At 50.3% G+C, this 15,743-nt stretch overlaps 1 protein-coding gene and 1 non-coding gene across 3 annotated transcripts in view; one reads left to right on the top strand and one right to left on the bottom strand.

The window, feature by feature from the left end:
* Positions 1-334: 334 nt before the first annotated feature.
* The window catches only part of SLC22A14 (solute carrier family 22 member 14), a 37,845-nt gene continuing 22,436 nt past the window's right edge, over positions 335-15,743 (bottom strand). The window contains exons 2-11 of one of the 2 annotated variants that reach the window (XM_077992162.1): positions 12,401-12,916; positions 11,585-11,688; positions 11,216-11,370; positions 9,805-9,973; positions 5,830-5,950; positions 5,464-5,561; positions 4,982-5,196; positions 3,212-3,365; positions 2,401-2,601; positions 335-723 (exon numbers count right to left, since the gene is read on the bottom strand). In XM_077992162.1, coding sequence (XP_077848288.1) covers positions 579-723; positions 2,401-2,601; positions 3,212-3,365; positions 4,982-5,196; positions 5,464-5,561; positions 5,830-5,950; positions 9,805-9,973; positions 11,216-11,370; positions 11,585-11,688; positions 12,401-12,916 — 1,878 coding nt within the window. In that variant the 3' untranslated portion in view covers positions 335-578. The remainder of the gene's footprint in view (positions 724-2,400; positions 2,602-3,211; positions 3,366-4,981; positions 5,197-5,463; positions 5,562-5,829; positions 5,951-9,804; positions 9,974-11,215; positions 11,371-11,584; positions 11,689-12,400; positions 12,917-15,743) is intronic. The other variant, XM_015131345.3, reaches the window with a different exon arrangement.
* On the top strand, positions 14,742-14,846 carry LOC114676495 (U6 spliceosomal RNA). The gene has a single exon (XR_003727567.2). It is a non-coding gene; the product is annotated as a U6 spliceosomal RNA (small nuclear RNA).

Raw genomic sequence — 15,743 nt, 5'->3', positions numbered from 1 at the left:
TCTCATTGTTCCTTTACATTCCATCCCTGCCCTGACTAGTGCATAAAATGGAGCTTTGAAATCTGTCCTCAGCCTGTGCTTCAGGTGGAAACCCGCCATGCTAGCGGATGCGTGGACTAGCAGGTGTGGTTGGTGTGCAGACACAGTCTTGCCCTCGCTCTACCTCTGGCCCTCATTGACATTGCCCTCCCCACTCCCCTGCCCCCATCCAGAGAGCTCCTTACTGTCCCTGAGTGATTAGACAAAGACACTAAGGAGTCTGTCTAACCCATCCTCCTCCAGGCCAAGGGCCTCTGCACTCTCCACACATGGCCAACTTTGACCCAGCCATCTCAAGACCAACATTGTACCTTTATTGGAATGAATCACAGCAGAGCTCCCGCAGAAGGGCGGCCATTTTTTTTTAATGTCAAGTGCTGGTCCGGGAGCAGGACTGATCCTGCCCCACAGACTGAACTGGGCCTGGAATCTGTGGCCTGGAATCCACGACCCCATACTTGGCCACTCAATTCCAACCCAAGATGGTCTGGGGGCCTGGCCCTCGGGGAGCCTGGATGTTTGCTTCCTCTTTATTGATCCTAGGCAGGTTTGGAGACAGGGTATGGGAACAATCTCAGGATCTGGGCATTGAGAACGACGTTCTTGGCCGCTTCTTCAGACATATCATCAGATGACATATCATCAGATGACGTATCCTCAGGCGTCATGTCCTTGACCTTATTCCTGAAAGAGCCATCAGAGGATAAGTCCATCAGAGGATAAGTCCAGGGCCACATCTTTCCAGAAGCTGAGAAAAGCAGCGGCTTGTGCCTTCAGCAGCACCCAACCCTGCGTTCCCAAGAGGTGAGCCTTTCTCACTCCGGCAGGTCCCCAGTCGAGCTTTGCCAGGAGCCTCCAGAATCAGGTGTGCTCCAGCTCCCAACTCTCGCGAGACCCTTCTCTTTCCTGTGTCTTTGAAGTTGGTCCACCATCTTCACTGCTAGCATTTACTGAGCACTTGCCACATGCCAGACCCTGTGCCAGCTGCTTTATGTAGGTTTAATCCTCTCAAAAAAACCCATGGGGGATGGCTGGGCTACATGGCCTTACCTCTCTGTGCCCCAGTGCTCTCATCTGTAAAATGGGGATAGTGATAGGACCTACCTTGCATTTGATTGTTTTAAGGATAGAGAGAGATAAGGTATGTATAGAACAGGGTCTAACACACAGCAAATGTTCAATACATCTTAGCTATTGTTATTACTCCGTTCTCATTCCACTTTGCAAATGAAGAAACTGAGTCTCAGAGGTATGAGGTAACTTCTCCATGCACACACTAGGAGGTTGTGGCACAGGGAACCTGTGCCCATAACCACTATCTGCTCTCCCTGTGCGGCGCTGAACTTCCTCTCTCTATGGTGGGGCAAGTTTCTATCTATCCTTCAAAGCCCTACTCAGATGTCACTGTGACATTTTCCCCGACTCCCCAAATGAACATTCTTCCCTTGTTAGGTTCCTATAGATCCTGTACATCCCACTGTCAGAGTCCGCTAGCAGTAGCTGTTTGCATAATCTGTCTTCACATAAGCTATGGCTTTCTCAAGGGTGGGGAGTGCTGACCTCTGACCTTTGACAGTCAAGCCCTGGCACAGTGCCTAGCACGTGTGATTCGAATGAGAGCAGGGCGGGAGGGCAGTAGGAAGATGGTAGGGAAGAGGGCAGAGAAAGCCCAGAGGCAGTGACTCCTGTGGCACAGAGCAGAGGACACTCTAGGGCCCCGGCAACTTCTGCTCCATACTGCTGCTCGGGTCCCCTCAGGTCCAGGGAGAGCATGTTCATTGGCTCAAATCCCAGAAGGGATGGTTCTGCCAATCATGACAAGTCTTTTCCAGGGGACACTTGGGAGATCAGAGGCCAGAAGTGCCCACGGAGGTGTTGGGTGGAGCCCAGTTCCCAAATGGGGTCCTGGGCTGCTGGGGCCAAGAGGCTAGAGTCCTTCATCAAGACTGGGTTTTTTATGAGGAACTAGGAGTTCACACAGGAAAAGAGATGTACTCAGAGTTGGTTCCAAGCCAGTCCTCTGTCCCTGGGAGGAGAGGGAGCCTCTGGCAGGAGTGCCCCTGGAGGGTATGCCCAAAAGCAATGCCCCCCTCCAGACAGGCAGGCAGGGGCAAGGAAAGGAGACGACACGGCCCAGCCCGGGTCAGGAGGGGCAGCAAGATGGGAGCTGGCAGAGGCTGGGTGGGAGCAGGTAGGCAGCAGCAGCCAGAGGAGAAGGGAGACTGCTGCAGACATGGCAGCCTTCAGGTCACAGGCTCTCTGGCAGAGGAGCGGGGATGGACAACGCCCCACATGCTCTCTGTACCAAGGCTTCAGAGCCAGGCCCCATGCTGGCACAGCCCAGGAGGCTCCCACACCTACCTCATCTGTGGGGAGTGGTCCAGGCTGTCGAAGAGGGGCTGATCTCGCGTTTCCGGTAGCAGGAAGGAGAGGGAAAAGGCCACGATGGCTAAGACACAGCAGAGAAAGATGGGCAGGAAGGAGGGGGTCTGGTTGATGATTGTCAAGGACAAGATGGCTCCAGTCGCCGAGGCCAGAAACACCAGCCCCAGACCTGTCGCCCTGAAAGTGGAGGTGAGAGCTCCTCTGAGAGGTCTGTCGGGTTCAGAGGCTGGGCCAGGCCAGCAGCTACATGAAACCCCACACCCTCCAGTCTCCACCCTGTCCCGTCCTCACTGTGTGATTCCAAGCAGACAATAATTTCTTCTGGGCCTCTTCAAGGGAGATGAGGAGGGGGAGAGGCAGAAACCATGCAGCATTGTGTGGAAGTGCAGGGAGAGGACGCAGGCAGTGATGCCAGCCAGGCAGGAAGATAGTGCTCCCATCACCAACCTCAGGGAAGGATCTGAGCCTCCGAGTGGCCCAAACACTTTGCAGGCAGTGAGTGCAAGGCAGGGGCTGGAGTCAGGCTGCCTGGGTCCAAATCCCAGCTCTGCTGCTTGCTCTGTCTGCCCTTAATCGAGTGCCTTCATCTATCTGGTCTTGCATCTGAAATAGGGTTAGCGATGGCATTTGGGGGATTTTCTGGGGTATTTAAATGAGATCACTTATGTAAACTGTTTAGCACAGTGCTTGTCACCAGGCGAATGCTTGTCTTACTTGCTGCATTAATCTTGTCATTGTCAGTCCCTGCCCATGCCGCCATGGCCCCCTCACCCACCAGACCCCATACCTGAGCACGGTGGGGAGGAGCTCGGCGGTGTAGAGGAAGAACACAGTGACAGTGGCAGCCAGGCTGAACTCTCCAAGTGTGAGCACCAAGATCGTCATGGATTTCAGCCCTGTGGCCGGACAACGTGGTCGCCTGAGTCTGAGGCCATCCTCCCCTGGGGCGGGTGAAGGAGGCCCGCCCATCAGCTCTCCCTTGACCCCTCCTAGAAGGCATCTGAGCAGCCTTCCCTACCACCTGCCCAGTTGGCCAGCAGGCTCAGGCATTCCATCAGAGGAGGGGCAAGCTGTCAGAGGCCCAGTCAGTCCAGAAGGCAGGACATTTGCAGTGCAGAGTTGGTCAGCAGGGGTGGGGAGGTCCCCTGGGACCCCCATGGCCTCTCAGGCCACTGTCTCCCATGCTACACCTAACACCCCCATCTCTGCCTCCAAGGCTGTGTCTTTGTTCCACCTCCTCACCCAACTGCAGCTTCCTCACCCCACTGGGGATCCACTCAGGGCCAGGCCTGTGTCCTCTGGGTTGGAACCCCTGCTCAGGGCTGTACCACCAGGGCTCTGCAAGGTGCTCAGAGTAAGGGGGTGTTTCGTTCCTGGGGCCTGAATGGCTGGGATAGGTCCCAAACATTCCAGGATGTTTTCTGGCCAGCTAGACAGGCACAATGAAGGGGAAACTGGAGAAAGCCCATTCCTCAGACCTGGTGAAGCTGGGGGCTTCAGCCCCTGCCTGCCTGCCTGTCAGTCTCTGCAGGACCCTGCCCCAGCCTCACTCCCATTCCAGTCCTGGCTTTTCTTGTCTCTGGGATGAAATCAGAGATCCAGTTTTATCTACTGGGGAGTCCATTGCTAGTTTCTCTCACACTTCTGAGTTTACATATTTCTGCTTGACTCAGCGTAGACCCGCTTTTTTAAAAACCACCAGGCAATAAACATTCAATAATAAATTTGTTTCCACATTTTGTGTTACCCAATCTACACTGCCAGCATCTGGGAGTGGAAAGGTCCTAATCCAGGCACACACAATTCCAACCCTGGAGAAAGGGAGGGAACCCCTCCAGAGGGCCCGGATGTAGCCTCCGCTGCCCTCCCTGGACTGTGAAAAGGCTCTGCAGGCAGTCATTCTAAGCACGTGTGCTGCACAGATCGCTCCAGCTCTAGGACCTGTGGCGTATCCACTGCTTAGGGCTCTTTGAGATTCTGAAGATAACACCAGCCCTTCCTGTTTCCTTTTCTAGTGCTAAGCCCGCAGGAACGCAGCACTCAGCCCCTCTGGAAAGGAGGGGCCTCCATACAAGAGCTGTTCCTGAGTGCTGAGCCCCACATGACACTCAATTTTCAGTAAGCAGGTTATTCCTGGCGCAGCTACAGAGAACAACAGGCATTTCCCAGTCAAAGGGGCTACAGATGACAGGTGGGCCTGGGCAGCGGTTGAAGGAATATTTTTGCCATCATCTATTCACATGTAACCATTAGACCTACTTCTAAGGTGGATTGGAATGTGGTGGAAGAAGGCTGCTGCCTGCTGTCCTCTGGAAAGTACACCCTCCTTCCTCAGGCCTCCGAGAGAGTGTGGGCGCCCTGTCTGGGAGACCCCACCCAGGAAGGGCAGTGCTCCAGGGACTGGAGGTGCTGGGGCCTCTGTGGGGTGGGTGGGCTATAGGTGCAGGAGGCTGATTCCCAGGGTGTCTAGGTGGCTGGCCAGCGCGGGCGGCAGTGGGGAGGGGTTTTGAGAAGCAGGAAGGCGGTGGGCAACCCACGGGGGAAGGATGAGCTGTACCTTCAGGGAGGAAAAGGAGAAGCAAGCACCAGATGATGGTTTGGAGGAGAGTCACAGCCAGGCTCCACTTCCTCCCAATCTGCTGGAGGAGAAAGATGCAGCACAGCCGGGCAGACACCTCCATCATGCTGGGGACCACATGTCTGAAGTGGACGCTCACGCCCAGCTCTCTCATTCTCAGGCTCAACGTAAAATAGGTGTAACTGACGGTAAACCTGGATGAAGCCAGGAGGCACGTGCGCGTGCATACACACACACACACACACACACACACACACACACACACACACGGAGCCGGGAATAAAGACAGAGGCACAGCAGCAAGGGTCAGGGTAGGAACGGAGGAGAGAAATAAGCACAGAGACCTGTGATCTGTGTCCTTGGGCTGCCTCCCCTGCAGCCTGACCATTCCCATCCTCTCCCTAAAGTTTCCAGCCTGCGCACCTGTTTGCAGTCCCTGCCAGCGGGCCCTGGATACTCACCACACGCAGCTCATCACCAAGATCACCTTGCAGAGCTGCCTATTCTTACAGAAGTCCAGGACAGAGGCCTGAGTCACCTTCTTTCTGGGCAGCTGCACCTATAGAACAAGCAGAACCAGTCAGAGGCAGAGCCAAGACCCCAGCTTGCTCCCCAGCCCCACAGCACCCACAAGGCCTGCCTGTCCCTGAAAGTGCCAGCTGGCATCTGGTCTTCCCTGGCAGGGTTCAATTTTGCTGTCACCATTGTCCTTAAGCAGTGGACTGGGGGCACCCTCTGGACCAATGTCCCACCTGAAGGGATGAGGAGGGAAGGGGCCCTTCCACAGCCCATTGCTCCGGCCCCACTCCTGGCTGGAAGCCCTTTACCTCGTCCAGCAGATTTGAAGGAATGGTCTTCTTGTTCACACTTGCAGCGTAGCACAGCATCTGCTTGGCCTCCTTCACCTTCCCTTTCATCATCAGCCACCGTGGGGACTCCGGGAGAATCCTGCGTGGCCAGCCCCTCTCTTATCTCATTGTTCTATGATGCCCAGAGACCCCTGCTGGCCCTCTCGTGGCCTCATCTGTGGCCATCCTGTGCCAGCATGAGGTGATTCAGATGTCAGGGCCTTGAAGGCCACCACTGACCTTGAGCTGCCCTCTGCTCCTCCCCGGCAGTCAGCCCTTCCCCTGTCTAAGCCTCAACTGGCCTCCACTGCTGCTAAGTGACACCCTGACCACTGGCTGCCTCTGTCTCCAGCCTCCTTGATTTGCCCTCGGTTATCACCGAGAGCTCTCTCCTTTTCTCTCTAGGGGGGCCATCCCTATCTGCTCAGGCACACTGAGGGCTCCGACCTCCATGCCACAGCCTCTTGTAGAGCTCCCATGCTTTTAGTTGGAATTTCTCCTGTTCCCTGTCTCCCCAACAGCCTGAGGAGTGTGAGGAGGCAGGATCCTGGGTCTGACCCCAGTGCCCAGCACTCTGCCTGGGTGAATGGAGGGGTGAGTGAAGGTCTCTACTCTGTCCTGTCTCTCCCCTGCCACATCTCTATTGCCTTTGACCTCAGAATAAGTCCTCTCTGTTTTTTCCCATCCTCTCAGGCTGTCAGAATCCACACAGATTGGCATAAAAAGCACTTATGTGTGAAAAATGGTGCTCAGTGCCCTTGTATATATAGTCTTGTTTAATCTTCATCCAAACCTGGACCTAGTATGATTATCCACATTTTACTCCCAGGCTCGAGGAGTAAAGGCTTGCCCAAGAGCACAGAGGCAGAGCTATGTACTTGGGGACTGGTACAGCCTCAGTCCCCTAAGGTGGTATAACTTTTTGATAAAACTATGCCTGCTGATTTCTTACACCACCACTCCCTCCCTGACCACGATTCTGGCTGGTTGCCATAAACACATACTCAAGACACTAGAGACAACTTCATTCCTTATACCTGCCCTGCTCCTCCTCTCTCCCACCAGGGTTCAGCAATCAGTCATCATTTTCCACTCTAAGGCTGTGGAACTCTCCTAAAGAAAGTCATTAAACTGAGACTTCTTCAAAAAGATGGGGGATTGGCCTCATGTCCACTGAAAAAACAGGAACAAAAAAAGGATACCAACTCTCAAGGGCAAAGAGAATGGGAGGGAGGACACGATGGGAGAGATGTAACAAATGCACTGAAGAGGTCATGAACAGAATGTTGACATAAATATGGACAATAAAGATATTCTCATGAGGTCTCAGATGCAAATGAGGAACTATTAGAAACTGGAGAAATGGCAATCCTTGCTACAAAATGGCAAAGAACTTGGCTGAACTGTATTCATGCCCTAGTGTTTGTGAAAGAAGGAACTCGTAAGTGATGAAATAGGACATTTGGTGGAAGAAGTCTCTAAGCAAAATGCTGAGGGTGCGGTATGGCTTCTCTTGACTACTTACAGTAAAATGTGAGAAGAGAGAAACAAATTAGAATTTATAATTAAAAGGGAAGCAGAACTTAAAGATTTGTCAAATGCTCATGTTAGCCATGTTGTTTATTCATTTTCCATGAATAACAAAGTGTGTTTGGGAGAAAACACCAAAGATGTGGCCAAGCTACTGTTTGGTAAGGAGGCTAGTACAAATCAGCAGAACTAACCATGGAGACACTAAAAGAATAACCCCAAAGATACATTAGAAATCATTGGTACTGCCCCTCCTATCACAGACCCAGAGTGCCAAAGCCTAGGGGACATAACTATGTCAAAAGAGGGACCTTGAGCACCCATAGCCCACATTGGTGCTCATTGCTAACAGCCTACCAATAGAGGCTGGAAATCCAGTTCATGGAAGGGACAGGGTCTTGAATCTCTCCTCCTCACTCCCCATACAGGTCTCATCTACTCAAGCTAGGCAAAGGGGAGTTCAAGAGAACTCCTTAGACAGATGAGGGGACTGCCTTCTAAAAAAGGACATCTACCATCCCACTCTGGCTGGAACTTGCTAATTCAGAAACATGGGGGCTTGCGCTGGTGTTCCAGACAGTAAGAGAGATTATAGGAGAGTTAATATGTGTCACCTGGAGTTTGAGGGCCTACAGAAACCCAGAGAATGATGCCCATCTCTCATCTGGGTATAATGAAGGCAGAAGGTTGAATGGAGCAGCCCACCACAACAGGGTGGAGGCTGGGGAACAGTGGGGTTTTTTGGCCAAGTGGACCCTGCTGTCTTAAAGGCACCCCATGTGCTGGGATGAGGAGATCCCTACACAAAGAGGCTGTGGGGTGAACTGCCAGGGACAGGAGCTGAGGGAGGTCACAAACAGAGCACTGGGAGCATTAGGAAATTCCAGTGCTCAGAAGACCCACGAATGGACCCAAGAGTGATGGCATTTGAATATCTACTCTACAGAGGACCCTGAGAGACTATAATAGCCCCTGCCATGTCAGTCTTTGGTCTATTTTATCTGATGTCCCTATCCCATGCCTAGAACCTGGAAAATCAGAACGAGGAGATAGGAGGAAGAACAATAGGTCAGAACAGACCTCATCCCCCTTGGCCACTATCCTGAGCGAGGAGCCAGGAAAAAGCTGTGGATCTGATGTAAGATTAAAGTTTTTAATTGAACTGGACTGAATGTTTTTTTTTAAACAGGGTCTCACTCTTCTGCCCAGGCTGGAGTGCAGTGATGCAATCATAACTCACTGCAGCCATGATCTCCTGGGCTCAAGTGATCCTCCACCTCAGCCTCCCAAGTAGCTGGGACTACAAGTGTGTGCCACCAGCTCTGGCTAATTTTAAAATTTTGTGTAGAGGCAGGGTCTTGCTGTGTTGCCCAGGCTGGTCTCAAACTCCTAGCCTCAAGCGCTCCTCCCACCTCAGCCTCCCAAAGTGTTGGGATTACAGGCATGAGCCACTGCTTCCAGCTCCCATGCTGTTAACCCCATCCTTTATCATCCTTACTACACATGGTACAGTTAAAATGCAGGGGCTTTGGAGACGGCCCCTGAGTTCAAATCCCAGGTGCCCCACTTTCTAGCTGTGTGATGTTGGACAAGTTATTTCCACCCTCAGAAGCCTCAGTTCTCCCTCCTCCCCACCTCCCATGACATGGGAGTAGCATACTTCTTCTAGAGGGGTCAAGATTAAATACAATAATGTCAAGATTAAATATGATCATTGTTTCATGCAGAACTGCCTAACCCTTCACACGTGAGTTCTTTCAGCTTCTTCTCACCTCCCTCTCGGCCTTCTCTTTTGTCCCTCTCTTTTCCCCACCTGCCCAAGGTTAGCTGTGGCATCTCACTTTTGTTCTCAACCCTTATTCCTCCAAGTTTTGCCCCATCAGTTGTCCTCTCCCAGCCTCAATCTCTTAGGTTCCTGCCTGTGACTCCCCCACATTCAAAACATCTGATACTCTTCCCTGACTCTTAGTTGCCCGTGTAAATCATCCCTTTCTCCCTTTTTCTATGAAAGTCATCTCCTGGCTGAATTTCTTCTGCTCCTAGTCACTCCTTAACCCTCTGCCACTGCAGTGAAGCCACCTGAAGAAAGTCACCAAGGCTGGCAGACCCTTTCCCAGCCTCACCCCTCTTGCCTTCAACACTGACCCTTCCCTTGTCCTTAAACCCTCGGCCTTCAATACTCTTCCTCCTGGTGTTCTGACCACCTCTCTGACATCTCTTTGAGGGTCTTCTCTGGGTCGGGGAGGAGATTAATGCTGAGGTTCAGAGGCTCTGCCCTTGGTGCCTTCCTATCTCATCCCATCCACAGGCACTTTCTCCCAGGGGAAATCCCACCCATTCCCACATTTTCAAGGACCCTCCACTCTCATCGACATCCAGCCCATCAGACCCAGCCCTGTACATGCCCTGTACTTGCTTGCTCACCAGATATAGGAGATGAGGGGGACCGCAAGTGCCCCACCCACCAGAAACAGCAGCCGCCAGTGGGGAAGACTGTAGGCGATCCCCGTCAGCAACATGGCCCCAACAGCGAAAAAGCAGTGTTCCAGGATAATGGCGTGGGCCCGGTGCTCGCCCACTAACCACTCAGTGGCTGTGCAGAAGCCAAGAGGACAAAACCATGGTCACTTCAGGGTCCCCAGGGCTGCCCTTGCATTCAGCCTTCCTGGGTATCCCCACCTCCTCTGGACAGTTGAGATCAGGCAAAGCTGCTTCTGCTTGTCTCTGCACTGGGTCCAGAGACAGCCCCTCAGAGCCTGGTAGCGCACTTCTGTTCCCACCAGGGCACACCCTTGTCTCCTAATCATACACACAGCTTCCTTCCCACTCCACCTGGCTGCTCCCTCTGCACACCCACTGTCTGACCATGTGCCTCTCATAGAAAAGACACAATACCAGACACGTGGCCCAACACATGGTCAGGGAAGGAACCGCTGTCCTTGTCTTTGTTCTGAGTGTATTCGTGCTTTGGCCACCTAGGCCTAAGGATCCCAATGAGAAGAGGTTCTCCTGCCAGGAAACCCTGAGCAACTAGGCAGCTGCAGCTATAAGGCTGCACTGGGTGCTTTAGTATCTCATAGGCCTGGGTTGAAGTCCCAGCTTCTTCACTTAGTTGCTGTGTGACCCTGTGCAAGTTGGTTAACTTCCCTGAGGCTCAAGAGTCCTCCTCAGCTGAAGGAGTAATAGAATACTGCCTGCTGAAGAGAGTCGCATCAGGAGGAAATGAGACAATGCATATAAAGGGCTTAGCAGCTGCCTGGCTCCTCTTAGCAGCTATCTGGTTCTTTCTTCTTCTTCTCCTTCTCTTTCTTCTTCTCCTCCTCCTCCACCTCCTCCTCCTGCTCCTTTTTTCTTTTCTTCTTCTTTCTTCTTTCCTTCTTCTTCTTCTCCTCCTCCTCCTCCTCCTTCTCCTCCTTCTTCTTCTTCTTTTTTTTTTTTTTTGCATGGCCTTTCTTAAGGGCTCAATAAATGTAACTCATGGGACTTGGGGGTATGCAAGGAGTGTGCGGTGGAAGGTGTGGGGTATGAGGGAGTTAGGAAGGAGATGAAGGTGGAAGAGCAGTCAGGGTACTGATTCTCTGGCATCTCCAGGCAGCCAGGAATGGAGATCCCTTCCCCTTCTGCCTGTCCAATTAGGCCCCTGACTCTGTGTCCTGTGGGCTCCCAGCAGGTGCCCACGCCACCACACACCTGCCACGCCCTCTTGCAGCCATGCCACGCCCCCTTGCCATCTGGCTATGACGTCACGCCCCCTGCCACTACTTCCCCTTGTCACCCGCCTATGCCACCATGTCCCTGTGCCACCCCGCCCTGCCCCATTGAGGCCCAGTCTCACCCAAAGAAATGCTGCTGATGGAGTAGCCCACCACTGACTGCGAGATGCCAAAGCGAAATAACAAATACAGGTGAAAGCTGTTCACGAAGGCTGTCCCAAAGCCGAAGATGATCAGCCCCAGCAGTGACAGCAGGATGGCAGGGTAGCGGCCCATCCTACAGGCGTCAAAGGGAGGCTGCACCAAGCGCACGGATCTCCCTGTCCCTGGCTGGCTCCAGCCTGATATACCTGGGCCAGGCCCTGAGCCATCCATGGGTCCCTGGAGAACCCTTATCCTCACCTCCCTCAGCCTGACACACTCCAACCCTGAATGCCCATGAGGAGGAGGTGGGATGGCTCGGGGGCCAGCAGAACCTCCTGCGGACTCACTTGTCAGTTATGAGCCCGAAGATGAGAGAGCCTATCAGGATTCCTGCCATGAACATGATATGTGCAGTGTCCTTCTTCGTCTCCGCGTCACATACCAAGTCAAACTGTGGGTCAGACACAGGGATTGGTCACGGGTGCCCACCTTTGGGTCCAGAGACTGAGCCTCATCCCAGGGTGGGACTTATAGGCCAAGGAGACCTGGGGTAGGGGCAGGTAACTGTGTGCGGCGTGCCTCAGCTGTTGCCTCTGCTCTGCTACCTCTGCAACCCCTCCAGCACCTGCTCCACCCTGAGAGCTGGGCCTGGAGAGAGTGACAAGAGGCACAGGCCAAGATGTGTGGCGGGGGCAGGGGGTAACTGAGCAAGGGCAGGAATCAGTGCAGACCCTTTCCCAAAGGCAGATGCCAGGCCCATCCTGCAGATTCATGCTAGTGTGGTCTGTGTTTTAAAGGGCCTAGATTGCAGCTCGGGTTGGGAAGCCCCGTAAGAGATGCCTCAAAGCTGCTTCTTTCCCCGAGCCCTACTTTTTATGAGTTCTAAGGTCAGAGCCACAACTACAGGAGCGATTTCTTGGACAGATGGAAGGAAACCCTGCCGTGCAGTACCCATCTCTACCCCAAATGTACTCTACAGATAGGCAGGGCAAGCACTGGGCAGCAGGAATCCTAATTTTCTGCCCAGGCCCTGCCTCTGCAGGGTGACTTCAGGCCAATGGCTTCCCATCTCTGAGCCTCGGTTTCCCCACCTGTTCAGTGAGGGTGGGAAGCACAACTCTGAGCCTGTAGGGTAGTTACAGACAACCCATGACACGACATACCTCATTGATCAGCGATCTCTTCTTAGCGTCAGGATAGATCCACCCATCTTGGCATTTGTCTGTGTCATTGAGGCCAAAGTGGATGATAGAATCCAGATTCCAAGGCACAGGAAGGTACATGAGGCACATCAGGAAATTGCCATTGGGTCCTCGGGGTATGGTCAGATTCAGCTGCTCAGCTTCAGACAGGTTGGGGCCCACTGCCAGGATCCAGCTGGTGTTGCAATAGGGCTTTTGGGCTGTGAACACGAAGTAGCCAGCAAACATGAAGAAGGCTGACATGATGCTGGGGATAAAGGTGAGGGCCACTAGCCTCCGCTGGAATGTGCCAAACTCCCCCACCGCATCCAGGAGGTTGGCAAACTTGTCATCCTGCTTGGTGTGGTCAGTCCTCAATCTGTGTAACAGCATCTCCAGAGACCAGGAATGTGGATGCCCTGCTGTCTCATGCTGGCTCAAGTTGCTGGAAGCATCCTGGGATCTGAGCTCTTCCTTGACGTTCTCTTCTCCTGCCATCTGTCCAAAGAAAGGGTGCAGCTCAGTCTCTGCTGACACCAGTTCCTGAACATCGGAGACCAGCATGGGAGCCACTGACCAGGAACTGGCCTCTGGCTGGAAGCAATATGGATTCCAACCTTGATATTCTCAGTAGCTCCCTCCCTTGCTTTCTTAGTTAACTTGATTTATTCCCCACTGGCCCAACCATCCTGGAGTTTTAGTGTAACTAAGATTTTTAATGTTTTAGAAAATGCTGTGCTTCTGTTGTCATGAAGGTCTGACTAATTCTGAGGAACTCTCCTACAACTTCCCCATAACTCAGACTTCTTGTTTACACACACACTGAGACACCAATGGTCTGGCAAAAGGTAGGAGAGGTCTCCAGGGACCTTTTCTTCAAAATGAAACAAAGATCTGCATCAGCAGTGGCCAGGAGCTGGGCCCGAGGTGGGGGACTGGAAGCCTAGGCCACAGAGATGGGGCGCCAAGGCTGGTGCGGTGGTGAGGTGGTGCAGCATGGAGCCAAACTGGAAAGGCAGATGGGCGGAAGGAGGAAGGTGAACAGTACTGACTGTGAGCATATTACCTTGCAACAGCAGCGAGGAGGGGAAACTAAGCTTAAAACTCTGTTTTGAGCCAAAACTCTCAGAAGGGGTAACAGTTCCTGGTGCAGGGCACCCCTTGGCTTAGAGCAGAGGCAGAAGCAAGCCTTCTCTGAAGGAAAATTTCTTCAAGTTGATTCTGCAAGACTCTCATGGATGTATATCAAACAAAGAGATTACAGCTTGAGAAGACAAGCCACTCTAAGAGTCAACAGAACCCAGAAACCACAGACTTTTAGACTGCAGATGTTGAAACTGTCAGATACAAAATTTAGAACAGCTATTGTATGAATTTTTTAAGGATTAAAAGGTTGTAATTACAAAAATGAACTTACAACAATCAGGAAAAAGCAGACAGTTTTGGAAGGAAGATTAGAAACTTTCAAAAATGAAAGCTTGTTGAATGACAAGTTGATGTTGAGATAAAAACACTAAGAGGAAAGTTAAACAGATTTGACACAAAGAATCAGTGAACTGGAATAAACTGCTGAAATGTGAGAGAGAGGTAAAGAGACTTGGTAGATAGAAGATTTAACGTGTATCGAATTGGAACTCCACAAGGAAAAATGGAGATGAAATAAAAATAATACGTTTTCTAAAACTTTTAAAACAAATTCTTAGATCCAGGAAACACAACTTATCTCAGGCAAGATAAATATAAAAGAAAACCATGGCTAGACACATTGCTGTGAAGCTGCAGGGCAACAATGACAAAGAAAAGATCTTGAAAATCAGCTGGAGAGAAGACAGGCCACTGACTAATGAACAGCCTCAGCAGTCTCCTGTTAGAAGCAGGCGCAGGCCGGTAGATCACTTGAGCTCAGGGGTTCAAGACCAGCCTAGACAATATAGTGAAACCCTGTCTCTACAAGAATATACAAAAAAAATTAGCCAGGCTTGGTGGCATGTGCCTGTAGTCACAGCTACTCAGGAGGCTGGGAGGTTGAGGCTGCAGTGAGCCATGATCACGCCACCGCACTCCAGCCTGGGTAACAGAGAGAGACCCTGTCTCAAAAAAAAAAGAAAAAAAGAAGATGAAAGTTAAGCAACAAGGAAACCAGGAGAGCGAAGAATATTTTCAAAATGTGGATGGAAAATTATAGACCACATAGAATTGTATACCCAGAAAAATTGTCTGTCAAGAACTAGGGCAAAATAAATATAATTATAGAGATAATCAGAAATTGAGAGAACACACAGCAAGAGACCTGATTTGATTGAACGTTTAAAAGATACAAAGGGTGCTGGCTTTGGCAGCACATGTACTAAAATTGGAACGATGTAGAGAAGATTAGCATGACCTCTGCACAAGGATGACATAAATTTGTAAAGTGTTCCATATTTAAATAAATAAAGACCAGAAGGAAAATGATCTCTGGAGGACAGCCGGAGATGCAATAATGAGTGGCAAAAATGGGAAAAATGTAAGCAAATTCAAATATTGATTGTATTAAATGAATGCAATCATTGAGATTGTATTGAATCGATAGTAGAGAAGAATTTATATCTTAAGAAAAATATTGAGCCTTCTAACCCATGAGGATGGAATGAAGATAGATACAGAGATGATAGAGATAGCGATAGCTCCATATGTTTTTAAGTTAAAAAGTTAAAGAAGAAATCATGGTGGGAGTTTAAAAAGATTTATAAATGAATGATAGTAAGAACCATAACATATCAAAACTTATGGGTGGTATAAAAAGTGGTACTTGTAGGAAGTTTATAGCTTTAAGTGCTTTATAATAGAAAATCAGAAAGACTGAAAATTAATCAACTAAACAACCGTCATAAGTGGGAAAAAACACAAAAGAATAAATCTAAAGAAAGTAAAGGAAGAAGGTAGTAAAGTTAAGACAAAAATAAAGGAACTAGAAACAAAAGAATAAGAAAAGGAATCAACAAAGTTCAAAATTAGTTCCTTGAATAGATTAATAAGACAGACAAACCTTTAGTGAAATTATGTAAAAAAATAAAATAAAAAAGACAGAAGATACAAATAAGTCTTTTATATATGCAAAAAGGAATATACAGATATAGCAAGACTGAAAATATAATTGGATATGAACATCAACTTTATGCCAATGAATTTAAAAACTTAGGTGAATTAAATTTCTAAAACAAAATTACTCAAAACAGATTTAAGAATAAATAGAAAGTCTTAAAAGTTCTATAATGACTAAATTAAAGTAGAAGTAAAAAATCTTCCAATAAAGGAAGTCCAATTTATTTAATTTTTTTTTCAG

This window comes from Macaca mulatta, chromosome 2, assembly GCF_049350105.2.
Source record: "Macaca mulatta isolate MMU2019108-1 chromosome 2, T2T-MMU8v2.0, whole genome shotgun sequence".
NCBI classification, from domain to species: Eukaryota; Metazoa; Chordata; class Mammalia; order Primates; family Cercopithecidae; genus Macaca; species Macaca mulatta.
This window is presented reverse-complemented; position numbering and strand designations above follow the sequence as displayed.